This window comes from Chiloscyllium punctatum, chromosome 9 (genome assembly GCF_047496795.1).
Source record: "Chiloscyllium punctatum isolate Juve2018m chromosome 9, sChiPun1.3, whole genome shotgun sequence".
NCBI lineage: Eukaryota > Metazoa > Chordata > Chondrichthyes > Orectolobiformes > Hemiscylliidae > Chiloscyllium > Chiloscyllium punctatum.
The window spans coordinates 67,161,747-67,175,644 of NC_092747.1; the positions used below are offsets into that span (position 1 = coordinate 67,161,747).

The 13,898-nt window shown below is 39.6% G+C and overlaps 1 protein-coding gene across 11 annotated transcripts in view; it reads right to left on the reverse strand.

Moving 5' to 3' along the window:
- LOC140481473 (disks large homolog 2-like) overlaps positions 1–13,898 on the reverse strand; it is a 956,164-nt gene that overhangs the window by 729,083 nt on the left and 213,183 nt on the right. For all 11 annotated transcript variants that reach the window (XM_072577706.1, XM_072577705.1, XM_072577704.1 and 8 more), the window contains one exon: positions 7,296–7,403. In XM_072577706.1, the coding sequence (XP_072433807.1) occupies positions 7,296–7,403 (108 nt within the window). The remainder of the gene's footprint in view (positions 1–7,295; positions 7,404–13,898) is intronic.

The following is a 13,898-nucleotide window of genomic DNA, read 5'->3' on the forward strand; positions in this document are numbered from 1 at the left end:
TTACTGTATGAAGTGAAAAGTTGTGGTCCAAAATCTAAGCCTCGCAGAACACCACCTCTCACAGGCTGCCATCCTGAGAAGGTCCCTTTTATCTGCATTCTCTGCATTCTGCCAGATAGCCAAGTTTCTATCCATGCTAGCATCTTGTCTCTGACAGCATAGTTCCTTATCTTACTCAGTAGCCTCCTGTGCAGCACCATGTCAAAGGCCTTGTAGAAGTCCAGGTAGATGACATCTATTGGCTCTCTTTGGTATAACTGCTCATTATTGTCTTAAAGAATTTTAGCAAACTTGTCAGGCATGATTTCCTTTGAGGAAACCATGCTGACTTTGCCCTATTTTACTATACAATTCCAGGGGTGTCGTGTTAGCAATTTTCCAGTCCTTTGGGACCCTCCCTGATTCTAGTGATTCCTGAAAGATCACCACTAACGCCTCCACTGTCTCTTCAGCTATCTCCTTCAGAATCCGGGGGTGTCGTCCATCTAGTCCAGGAGATTTATCTACCTTCGGGCCATTCAGTTTTTTCTAGCACCGTCTCCTTGGTGACGGCCATCATATTCGGCTCTGCCCCTTCACTCTCTTGAATTTTTGGGATATTACTATTGTCTTCCATCGTGCGGACTGACCTAAAGTAATTATTCAGTTCCTCAGCCATCTCCTTGTTCCCCATTATTATCTCTCCAGCGTCATTTTCCAACAATCCAATGTCCACCTTTGCCTCTCTTTTGTCCTTTAAATATCTAAAGAAACTCTGACAGTCTTCTATTACATAACTGGCTAGCTTACTCTCATATTTAATCTTCTCCCTCTTTTTTTTGTTGCCCGGTGTTGGTCTTTGCAAGAATCCCACTATTCTTCACCATATTACATGCTTTCTCTTTTACATTTATGATATCCCAGTCCTGACTTCCCTGGTCAGCCATGGTTGCCTCATCCTCCCTGTACCATGCTTCTTTTTCTTCAGGATGAATCTCTGCTGTGTCTCCTAAATTACTCCCAGAAACTCCTGCCTTTGCTGTTCCGCTATCTTTCCTGCTAGGCTCCTCTCCCAGTCAGTTTTACTCAGCTCCTCCCTCATTCCTTTGTATTTGCCTTTATTCATCTGTAATGCTGTTACCTCTGATTCTACCTTCTTCCTCTCAAATTGCAGAATAAATTCAATTATATTATGATCACTGCCTCCTCAGGGTTCCTTCACCTTAAGCTGCCTTATCAAGTCTGCCTCCTTGCATAACATTAAATCCAGAATTGCCTGTTCCCCAGTGGGCTCCACTACAAACTCCAAAAAGCCATCTCGTAGACATTCTACAAATTCCTTTACTTGAAATCCACTACCAACCTGATTTTCCCAGTCCACCTGCATATTGAGATCTCTCATGATCACTGTAACTTTGCTTTTCCTACACACCTTTTCTAACGCTTGGTGTATCTTGCGCTTCAGCTCCTGATGACTGTTTGGAGGACTGTACATAACTCCAACTATTTTTTTTTCTACCTTTGCGGTTCTTCAACTCTACCCACACAGATTATATGCCATCTGACCCTACTTCGTTTCTTCCAATTGATTTAATTTCATTTCTTACTAATACGACAATCCCACCCCTTCTTCCCACCTGCCTGTCTATTCAATAGGGTGTATGTCCTTGAATATTCAGCTCCCAATCCTGATTCCCTTGCAGCCACATCTTAGTAATGCTACCACATCATAACCTGCCAATTTCGATCTGCACCACAAGGTAATTTACCTTATTCCATATACTGCATGCATTCAGATATAACACCTTCAGTCGTGTGTCAGGCGTTCCTTTTATCATTGTCATTCGTTTGTCCAGTGTGCTTGAAGTTTGACTGCTCACCCTTTCCAAACATTATCCTATTAGTGTCTGTGCTGGAGATTTTAATAACCTTTCCCGAGTTCTGCACTCTTACCTTCTCCTTTAATTCAGATTTTCTAATTTCCCCTATAACTAACCCCACTTTTTTATTCCCCAACCCAGAAATTCTTTAGTTATTCAGACAGGTGCCATGATATCTTTGCTTGTTGTCATAGCATTCACTCATTCTGAACCTAACAGGCTCACAATACTCTCCATTACCTTGCTGCACAAAAGCAGGAAGCTGGTCCTTGATGTCAGCAGTCCTCAGTTAAGTTAAAATGAGGCAGCCTTCTCTCAGGTACAGTCGGTCAAGGACAACTTCTGACAGTAATCCAGGGGCTTAGACATAGTGAGAGAGTCACTGGGATGGACAGTCAGGATTCTCTCCTCATAAGGTGTGAAGAATTCCATTTTTTTCTACACTTGTGGGATGATGGTGTCACTAGCAGGCCAGCATTTATTGCCCATCCCCAGTTGCCCTTGAGAAGGTGTTAGTGAGTTGTCTTCTTGGACTATTGCAATCCACAACCATTGGGATCTCATTTTGCCCTATTAGAGGCTGTTTACTTCGTGGAATGAGGGGATATGGTATTAAGAGAGATAAAAATCAGTACAGCTTTACTTTTGACGCAGATAGGGAGGTGTCCCAAGCAAATGAGCAGGTAACAAAGAAGGCATGCAGAGTTAATTGTGTCAGGTTTGGAGTGACAGCAAGTCAGGAAAATGATGGTTCTGATGCAATAGTGAGAGTATGAAAGTATGAACCTCAGTCTTAGATGGGTACTACAACAAAGATAGTGTGTGTGTGAGATATCAAAGAGAGGATGCTGGTGCTTACACTGGAGGAATGGAGAAGGACACTGACCTGCTTCATACATTACTGTGCATTCATCTTGGTGGTGAAGACTACAAGGAGTCAACCTCAGTCAAGCCTGGCATGGTATGGTGACACAGCCTCTTCTGATCTGGGGCCAGCCACAAAGAAAGACACCAAATTTCTCTGTCTGCCAAGTCAGGAACAAATGTCAGGAACCATGTAGAGTAGCTCTGGACTGACAATGCTTGGCTGGGTACACAAAAGCCTTTTAAATGATAGCACTGGCACCAGGGATTTGATCAGTTTCATGATTTCCCTGCAGTGGCAAGTTGTTCCAGGGACTGCATGTGGTAAAATGGGGCTAGAATCAGACAAAACTGATGCAATTGTGTGGAGTAGGTAATCAGTGAAGGCATGTTTGATTACATATGACAAGAAAACTTATTGGGTCTTGCAGTGAAACTGGCACTTAATGAAAACAACATAAGAATTAGCTTTGCTCATTTAATATTGCTTGGAGGCGTCTGAGTCATACAGCATGGAAACTGACCCTTCGGCCCAGCTCATCCATGCTGACCACGTTTCTTAAACTTAACTCCATTTGCCTGAATTTGGCCCATAGCCATCTAAACATTTTCTATCCATCCACCTATCCAAATATTTTTTAAATGTTGTAATTTTACCTACCACTCCCACTCCCTTTGGCAGCTCATTCTACATATGTACCACCATCTGTGTGAAAAAATTTCCTCTCGGGTCCCTTCTAAATATTTCCCTTCTCATCTTAAACCTATGCCCTCTAGTTTTGGACTCACCTACTCTGGGGAACAGACCTTGGCTAATCACCTTATCTACGACCCTCATGATTTTATAAAGCTCTAAGCTCACCCCTCAGTCTCCTATACTTTGTGGAAACATGTCCCAACCTATCCAGCCTCCCCTTAAAACTCAATTGTCCAGTCTCGGTAACACGGTAACATCCTTGTAAATACTTTTTGCCCCCTTTCCAGTTTAATAACTACTTGTATATAGCAAGGCAATCAGAATTATACACAGTAGTCCTTAACAATACCATGTACAGCAATAATATGATGTTCCCAACTCCTTTACTCAATGTTCTGACCAATGAAGCTAAGTGCCAAGTGCCTTCTTCACCACCCTATCTAGCTGTGACACCACTTTCAAGAAACGATGTACCTAGGTTTCTTTGTTCTACAACATTCCCTAGTGCCTACATAAATCCTGCCCTATGGATTTAAGTTTTGAAGAACTGCGGAAAAAAGAAAATTTATTTCAACATTTGTGGACATTTATGGAGATGTTTCTTTAAAAGAGACCATGGATGCTTCCCTCTGTATTTTTTTCAAAAGAAGTAAGCCTAGAAATTGGTTGATTGATGATTGCTGCTTGTTGTTCTGTGGACAAGCAGGACACTGGAGGAACACAGCAAGCCATGCAGCATCAGGAAGTGGAGAAGCCAACGTTTTGGGTATAACTTCTGCAGGAATAGAGGTGGGGGTAGGGGTAACTGCTGTTTTATGTAATTCACTTGAAAGGAAGTTGATTAAGAACAAACTGAAAGCTTGTTATGAACAAACTGACCAGTTTACCGCTCCTATTTCAGTTCAGGATGAAATTTATTGTTTTATTTTCAAAGAGAATCTTGAACAATGTCTCATGATTGTATTTCCTGAGCAAGACTTCATAGACAAGTGAATGACTAATGACTTGTTTAAAAATCACACAACACCAGGTTATAGTCCAACAGGTTTATTTGGAAGCACTAGCTTTCGGAGCACTGCTCCTTCATCAGACGGTTGGGAGTGATGCTCCGAAAGCTAGTGCTTTCAAATAAATTTGTAGGACTATAAGCTTGTGTTGTGAGATTTTTAACTTTGTCTACCCCAGTCCAACACTGGCATGTCCAAGTCACTAATTACTTGCTCACACATACCAGAATATCAGAACAACAGACTACAGAACATCCTACTTTTTATCTTTTTGCCTTCAGGAATAATCCATTGGAAAAAAAATGTTCTTTTTTTCAGAAAGCCAATCTTTGCAGAGAAAACAGTTTTTCATTTTTCTTTCCCTGAAGAGAGTGTGTTTTTGAGTTTATATGAGAATTTTGAGGATATTTATACAGATGAGCATTTATACTACTACAGGACTGACTATGCATATATTAAATCCTTATTGAATAAACTTTATTTTGAATAATAAACTCATAATTATGTTTATCAAGTAACCTGCTTTTTAGATCTTTGTTTAAAACCTGATAATAATAAAGATATTTAACTCGCCATCTCAATAACTGGAAAAAAGACATTTTTATTTTATGTTGCAACCCATGGACTAATGAGCGACAACACACTCCTCAAGCTTCAGTCTTGTTAACAAGAAGAGATACAAAAACAGAAGGTGGAGGATGAGGAGTTTCTGGAATTTATGATAAGAAATAAATAAGCTGTTTTAGCTGTTTATATCAGGGTTTTTGCAGAGTCATTAATTAAAGAGGCTACAATTGAGTTAATGGTGGAAATAAACCAACTGCAGCCAACAACAGGAACTTTATAATGGTAACAGGAAGACCTTTCACTGACATTTGAATAAACCTGTTGTTGAGGGTAAAAATGTTGAAATCTTTGCTTTTGATATGGATAATCCAACTAATTCTTGTATAGTTTAATAGGTTCTTTTATCCCTTTGTGTACAACAAATTTTGAAGCACTATTGATCGAAGTGCATAGGTAGCCTCTTGTGAATTTGTTCAGTGACTGACCAACAAAGTAACCAAAACTGCAAAACTAAAACTGATGATCTACCTAGTCAGATTTCACTCGGTAATACTGGACAAGTCATATTTCAATTAGCTGGGTTTGTAACCCTTTGTTAGTTAAGGACTATTACTTGCAGACATTTGAAACCACTGATTGGTTTTGTTCTACAGCTGCAGAAAATGCTTGAAACATTTTAAGTTTAAATGAATTTGATTCCATTATCTTGAGGCACCAAAGACCCTGTTTCTTCCAATGATCAATTAGCATTAATAACAATTGCTTGATAGCAGTAATCAATTGAAAATTTCATAATAGGGCATTTACAAATGAGTTTTCACAAAAACCTGGGTCTAACCACTTCATCAAAACCAGTGCAATTTCACAGCATTATTGACTGCAAATTCTCAGATTGTGCTCCTAATGGAAATTCTATCCTAATGTCACCAGAAATGTTACTATCATAGTCAAAGATTGCTACAGGCACGTTCTTTGCTTTACACCATCCAAAATAGAGGTTGCACCAAGTATACAACAGTTTCTAGATTTTAGTAATCCACTGACTGGACTCAATTATTAAATGTTTATTTCAAATTACATCAGAATTGAGATGCAATTTTAGCTTAACAAAGATATTTCTTCATATTCACACACCATTATCTTATCATACGAGTACTCAGTTATGAGTTTAATTGCTTAAAGCTTTTTTAAAATTAAGTATCTTGATTAACTATCTTTTTCCTTATATGATACTGTATGGGATATCAAATCAAATATACTATTTTTAAAGATCAAATCTAATTTTTGCATTAAAAATGCAAGTTAGAACAAAGGGCTGTACCTTCAAACATGACAAAAGAGATCACTCTCAAAATGTCACTAATCACACTCAAACGGTGTTAGCTGTCACCAGTGTTTTTAAATGCCCATCAATATACAGTCATTTGAATTGAATTTCTGATAGTTGAATAGAATAATTAAGTGTAATTTGTTTTCTATTGTATTCTTTTTCCCAACTCATGATTTGTATCCAAAATGCATAAAAAGTGCAATTATAAATTAACCATTAAGCTTTTAGGGCTACGAACACAGGTATTTTAAGTTGCATTCTTATGCTCCCTCTCGCATCATTATGCAAATTGCTCCAGAGAATTCACAAATCCCAACTAAGTTTGTTAAGAAGGGTTGAAATGTTGGAAAGCTCCTGGTCCCGATTGCTATCCAACAATACCCACAGAAACACAAACATTGGTTGACACAGAAATTGGGATTAGCCTTAAATGATGGTCATTTCAGCAAGTTGTTGGATATCATCCAGTCCCCATGACATTCATTACGATTTCAGGCAAAGATGATAGTACAGTGAAACTAACGGAAAAGAATGTCAAAAGAAAAATTGGTACTCAAAGAGAAATGTCAGTATTGGGCAGGTAGCTTAAATTCAGCAGTGCCATAGGCAATATCAAGCAATCCAAGGACATACACATGTTTGTAGGGTAAATAAAACACATTTTCTAAAAACTGTTTTTCTATTTCTCTTTTTAAACTCAGTCAATCAGAATGCCAAGTTATATTAAATTACAGTTTATTTTATAGTTTAGCTCCAGAAGCCAACTGCCCAGCAATAGAATTTAAGCATTTCTGCAAGTAAATCTAGCAAAAAAAAACTTACAAAAATATATGTTGTTTAATATGTTGACTTCTTCCTTCATTAAATGCTAATTTATTTCATTACAATTTTCTTCTCCTTATAGACATACTGCAGATATATCCTCCAGAATAAGTGCAACTGCTTTGTTTGAAATTAACCAAAGACTGTACCTGGACATGATCCCATTGTTCTTGCAATTTTGCTGGCAATTCTCCTTCCTGTTCATCAGTTTCTTCTTTCACTCTTGCTAATGTTGTATCTTGTTCTGTCCCAACTGGCTAAAATAAATGAATTTAAAATTGCTTTAGAATCTATATAGTCATTAATGTGCAGTGTGCAAATATTTTCGCATACATAAGTCACAAAGAAACAGATGAAAAGTGGATCTTAATAATTTGACACTACAGTCATTTTTAAAAATAAAAAGTCTCTCCTCAAATACAACAAATATTTGTTTATGACATTTTACAAGATATATTCCAAGGCACCATAGCCCAAAAGGTGTACAAGGCAAAGTACTATGGATGTTGGAGACCACATCATCAGACCGTTCCAGCCTGGTTGCATTTGCCACCCAGCTCACAGCAGTCTCAAACATCTGGAGGGATGTACAGCAGCGTCGGAAAAAGGTAAATGACCTTTTTTCTGCACTGCCCATAAAAGTGCCATCTGGCTGATATCTCATACTTTCTTTGCTATTGTGTTCCCCAACCACACTCACTATTGCCTGAAACATCTTTCCAGCTTATTTTCATATCCCCAACCATGACCAAAAGGGACACTGTGCCACCCACTTTCATCTCCCACAATACCCATCTTTCTCTCATTCCATGAGAATATCCTGACCTTGAAATTTGTTTTGAAATCCAGGATTAACTGAGAAACATGAATAAGTGAAAGTCAAGTCAATATGATGAAGTAGTATAACTAAGGGAAATACAATAAGAGAAGTTAAGACTAAGTCAGTAGGTAAAACTTAAGTAAGTTTAAGCTTAAGGCATGGCGGCACAGATTAGTCAAGTTGAATGTGTAGCCTGTAATGTATGGGAAATCATGTAGCCTACTAGTGTCCTAAATGACCATATGTGTAGGAAGTGCTTTCAGCCCAGAAAGGTACATCGTAAGCCTGAGAGTTCATGGATAGAATGTTTAGAAAGGTGATCACACCACAGCTTAAGTACCTGAAGGAAGGGAATGGGAGACCACTGCACAGTAAGAGATTCAGGCAAGTAGCACAGCAATTGCAGGGTTCCGCTTAGAAACGGTTTGGTTACTCAAGTGAGTCCATAGAGTCACGTAGCACAAAAATAGACCCTTCGGTTCAACCAAAACATAATCTCAAACCTAAACTAGTCCTACTTGCCTGCTCCGAGCCCATATCCCTCCAAACCTTTCCCATTCATGTGCTGATCCAAATGTCTTATAAACTTAATTGTACTAATATTTCCAATTCCTCAGGAAGTTCAATCCACATGTGAATCACGCTCTGCACAAAACACTTGCCTCTCATGCCTTTTTAGAATCTTCCTTCTCTCACCTTAAGAATGTGCCCCCTAGTCTTGAAATTGCCCATCCTAGGGAAAAGACAACTACCATTAACTCGATCTATATGTCTCATTATTTTATAAACTTCCAAGGTCACCTCTCAATTTCCCAATACTTCAGTGAAAAAAATGTCCCAGCTATCCAGCAAAACGTTACACGTCAAACCTTCTATACCCAGCAACATCCTGGTGTATCTGTTCTGAACCCTCACCAGTTTAATAAGATCCTTCCTATAACTGGGCGACCAGAACTGGACACAGTATTCCAGAAAAGGCCTCACCAATATCCTGTACAACCTCAGCATGACTTTCGAACTCCTATACTCAAAGCACTGAGCAACAAAGGCAAGCATGCTAAATAGTCTTGATGCAAACTTCAAAGAATAATGTATCTGCACGCTTACGTCTCTCTGTTCTACAATACTACCCAAGGTCCTACCATGAATTGTATAAGCATTACTCTTGTTTCTTGTACCAAAATGCAATACCTCACATTGCTCTAACTCTAGTTGCCATTTCTCAAACTATTCACCCATTTCATCAAGATCCCTTTGTAATCTTAGAAAACTTCTTTACTGTCTACTATGTCATAAATTATGGTTTCCTCTGCAAACTTACTAACCATGCTTTCTTTATTCACATCCAAATCATTGAAATAAAAGACAAACAAAAAAAAGAGGACCCAGAACCAATCCCCATGGAACACGGTTAGTGACAGGCCTCAATTCCGAACATCCTTCCATTAAGCCAATTATGTATCCAATTGGCAAGCTCACATTGAATCCCATGTGGCCTAACTTTACTAATTAGTCTACTGTGCGGAACTTTGATGAATGCTTTACTAAAGTCTAAGTAAACAAAATCTACTGCTCTGCCCTGAATCTTTTTGGTAACTTTCTCAAAAAGCTCAATCAAGTTTGTCAGACACGATTTTCCCTGCACAAAACCATGCTGACCATCCCTAATCAATTTTTGCTTCTTTCAATATCCATAAATCCTATCTTTTATAATTACCCCCAACAATTTACCCACAGGTCTATAGTTTCCCCCATTTCTCCTTTTTCCGACACGGAGTAAACTCTCCTGCTTAATTTAAAACCAGAAACAAAAAAGATTTATCCCGTGCAGTAATCTGTGAAAATCCAAGAGGCCAAGAACTATTTAAAGCAAAAATTAACAACTTTATTTCTTAAAATATAAGAGAATAATTAACTAACAACTATTCACAACTCTTTTACTTTCCCTTCTATAATACAATTCTAATAAATCTTCCCCCCCCCACCGCCCCTCCTGAGTGAAATTTACCAAAATTTTCAAATTTCAAAACCAGCCAGCTGTCTTATCTTCCTCTGTAGATTTGCTGTCCAGGTCGGTGTTGTTTTTTTTCTCTCTGTGTAAATTCCTTCTCTGGACAGGTACCTCTCAGAGTTCTTACTAGCACCCTACATCTGTTGGTCTTTTGATCGTTCTGTTCCAACTGTTCAATTTTCCCCAGTCTTATACCTCCAAAGCATCGGATGGTGTCGTTGGCTTTTATATTATCAATATAAATGTTGGTTTTTTTGGGTGGGAGGCATAATTTAAACTGATTGGCCTATTTCTTTTTTTTGTCTCCAAGAAACCAGCTACCCTAGCTGCTGGACCACATGTTACACCACATCTTAATCAGAACATTTGATGCTGTCAGTTAGTTCTGCTAGCTTTTAACTATCTTAAAGGTACAGTACACTCACATCTTCAGAACATCCTTACAACATTAGTTACTGTCTAGTCATTAGGCACCTCACCCATAGTAATAGATGATGCAAATATTACTGCAAGGGGTCTTGCAATTTTTTCCCTTATTTTCCAAGTTCTGTTTTCATATTAGATCAGGTCCTGGAGATTTATCCACCTTTATATTCTCCAAGAACTCTAAACTACTTCTTCTGTAATGTGATCTGTTTTAAAACATCAAAAATTAATTTTCTACATTCGTAAGAATCCATTTCCTTCTCCACAGTAAAAAGTGACGTGAAATATTAATTTAGTAGCTCTCCCATCTCTGTGGTTCAACACAAAGATGACCTCCTTTATCTTTCAGGGGCCCTACCATATTTCTAGTTAATCTCTTGCACTTAATGTATTTGTAGAAACTCTTTTGATTATCCTTAACCGTATCTGCCAAAGCTATGTCATAGCCCCTCTTTGCCTTCCTAATTTCTTTCTTAAGAATGCCCTAAACACTTAGCATTAATTTGATTGAACCAAGTTATCTATACCGAAAGTAAGATTCTCTGTTATTCTTCCTTAAACACTTCCGCCAACTCCAATTAGACCCCACCACCAAGAACATCTTCTCTCTGCCTCTCTCTGCCTTCCGCAAGGACCGTTCCCTGAGCCAATCCTTAGTTTGAGCCAGTCTCCCCACCAACCCCCCCGAATCCCCAAGTACCTTCTCCTCTAACCGTAAAAGATGCAAAACCAGCCAGCACATCACACCCCTCACCTCCATCCAGGGCCCCAAACAGTCCTTCCAGGTGAGACAGAGGTTCTTGTGCATCTCCTCCAACCTAGTTTACTGCATCCAGTACTCCTGATGTGGTCTTCTCTAGACTAGGGAGACCAAATGCAAACTCAGGGCACGTTTCTTCAAGCATCTCAGCCAGCCAGCAGGGGCCTACCAGAACTCCCAGTCAGCGCCCATTATAATTCCCCTTCCCACTCCCTTTCTGACATGACCATTCTTGGCCTCCTCCATTATCAATATGAATCAGACTGCAAATTGGAGGAACACCGTTTCAGCTTCCGCCTGAGCAGCCAACAGCCCGGAGAAGTCAACATTGAGGTCTCCAATTTCAAATAACCTCCCTTCCCATCCCCAGACTTGCTTCCCAGCCCCTCCCCCTCCCTTCCATTCCTCTGATTGATCCTTCCTTTCAGCTACCAACCAGATTCATTCCTCCCATCGACCGACCAGGTCGTACCCTCCACCTGTGTTCACCTATCCCTACCTCACTACCCCACTTACCCCATGCCCCCCCACCCCCACCACCTTTACCTGCAGCTCCCCTTACACCCACCTGCAATTCTGAAGAAGGGTTACACACGAAACATTGACTTCTCCACCTCCTGATGCTGTGTCAGTCTTCACCTTCTCTCTAATAGGAACATAATGCCTCTGAAGTCTCGTCATTACACTCTTGAAAGCCTCCCACTTGGAAGTTGTTCCTTTACCCATGAACAGTTTATTTCAGGCAACTTTTGATAGTTTCTTACCATTTTGAATCTAATAGAATTATGATCATACGACCCAAACTGCTCTCCTATTTTTATGTCAGTCACTTGCCCATTCTTATTGCCAAAAAGGTCTAGTTTTGCTCCTTTAGTAGGAGCACCCATATACTGTTCAAGAAAAGTTTCTTGAACACAGTCAACAAATTCTTCACCATTCAAACCTTTACCACTATGGTAGCCCTAGTCAATTAAAATCCCGCATTATTACAACCTTATAATGCTCACATATATCTGAGATCTCTCTCCATAACTGTTTCTTCAATTTCTCTCTTACTATTGGGGGGCCTATAGTATAATCCCATCAAGATGACCTTTGCTTTCTTACTTCTAATTTCTGCCAACATATTTTCACTGGACAATTCTTCAGAATTATCTTCTCAAGTTATAGGAGAAATGTATTCCTTAATCAAAAATACCACTCTCCCCCAACACCCTACTTTCTTCTCTCCTTTCCTATCCTTCCTACAGCATCTAAAACCTAGAACACTGAGCTGCCAAACCTGTCCATCTCTCAGACAAATTTCTGTAATACCTGTGATATCCCATCCTACATTCTTAAATATGCCTTAAGTTCATCAGCCTTGTCTGTAAGACCTCTTGCATTGAAATAAATGCAATTTAGTTCTTCAGAGTTACTACACACTCTGACTCTCCCTTGTCTCTCATTTCTAATTGATGTGCTCTCTTCACATTCAGAAACTTACCCATCAATCTTCTTACTTATACTGCTTAGAATTTCTCGACTCCACCACTCTCTCAGTGTAAAGTCTTCCTTAATGGAATGAGCAAACCTCCCTGTTAACATATTGGTCCCTTTCCAGTTAAGGTCACACCTAACCTTTTTGTCACATCTTTTCTATCCCAAAAGACATTCGAATTGTCCAGAAACCTGAATCCTTGAACAGGAACAATGAACCTGCACTCCAAGGTCTCTTCGTTCAGTAACAGTTCCCAGAACCTTACCATTAAGTGTATAAGGCTTGCCCTGATTTGCCTTTCCAAAATGCGGCACCTCCCACTCATCTAAATTCAACTAAATTTGCCACTCCTCGGCCCATTGGCCCATCTGATCAAGATCCCATTGTACTCTGAGGTACCTTTCTTCGCGGTCCATGACACCTCCAATTTTGGTGTCATCTGCAAGCTATACTAAGTATACCTCCCATGTTCATATCCAGATCGTTTATATATGATGAAAAGCAGTGGAACGAGCACTGATCCATGTCGCATACCACTGGTCACAGGCCTCCAGCCTGTGTCTTCTACCTTCGAGCCAGTTCTGTATCCAAATGGCTAGTTCTCCCTGTAATCCATGTGATCTAACCTTGCTAATCAGTCTACCACGAGGAACCTTGTCGAACGCCTTACTGAAGTCCATATAGATCACATCCACAGATCTGCCCTCATCAATCCTTTTCATTACTTCTTCAAAAAACTCAATCAAGTTTGTGAGACACGATTTCTCATGCACAAAGCCATGCTGACTATTCCTGATCAGTCCTTGCCTTTCCAAATACATGTAAATCCTGTCCCTCAGGATTCCCTCCAACAACTTGCCCATCACCAATGTCAAGGTCACTGGTCTATAGTTCTCTGGCTTTTCCTTACCACCTTCCTTAAATAGTGGCACCACCTCTAGTCTTCCAGCACCTCACCTGTAACTATCTGATAAATAATCCGAATATCTCAGCAATGGGCCCAGCAATCACTTCTCTAGCTTCCCAAAGAGTGCTCGGGTACACATGATCAGGTCCTGGGGATTGATCTACCTTTATGCATTTTAAGACATCCAACACCACCTCCTCTGTAATGTGGACATTTTTCAAGATGTCACCACATTCTGTAACTTCCACATCCTTCTTCACAGTAAATAATGATGCAAAATACTCATTTAGTATCTGCCCCATCTCTTGTGGTCCCATATATTGGCTGCCTTGCTGATCTTTGAAGGGT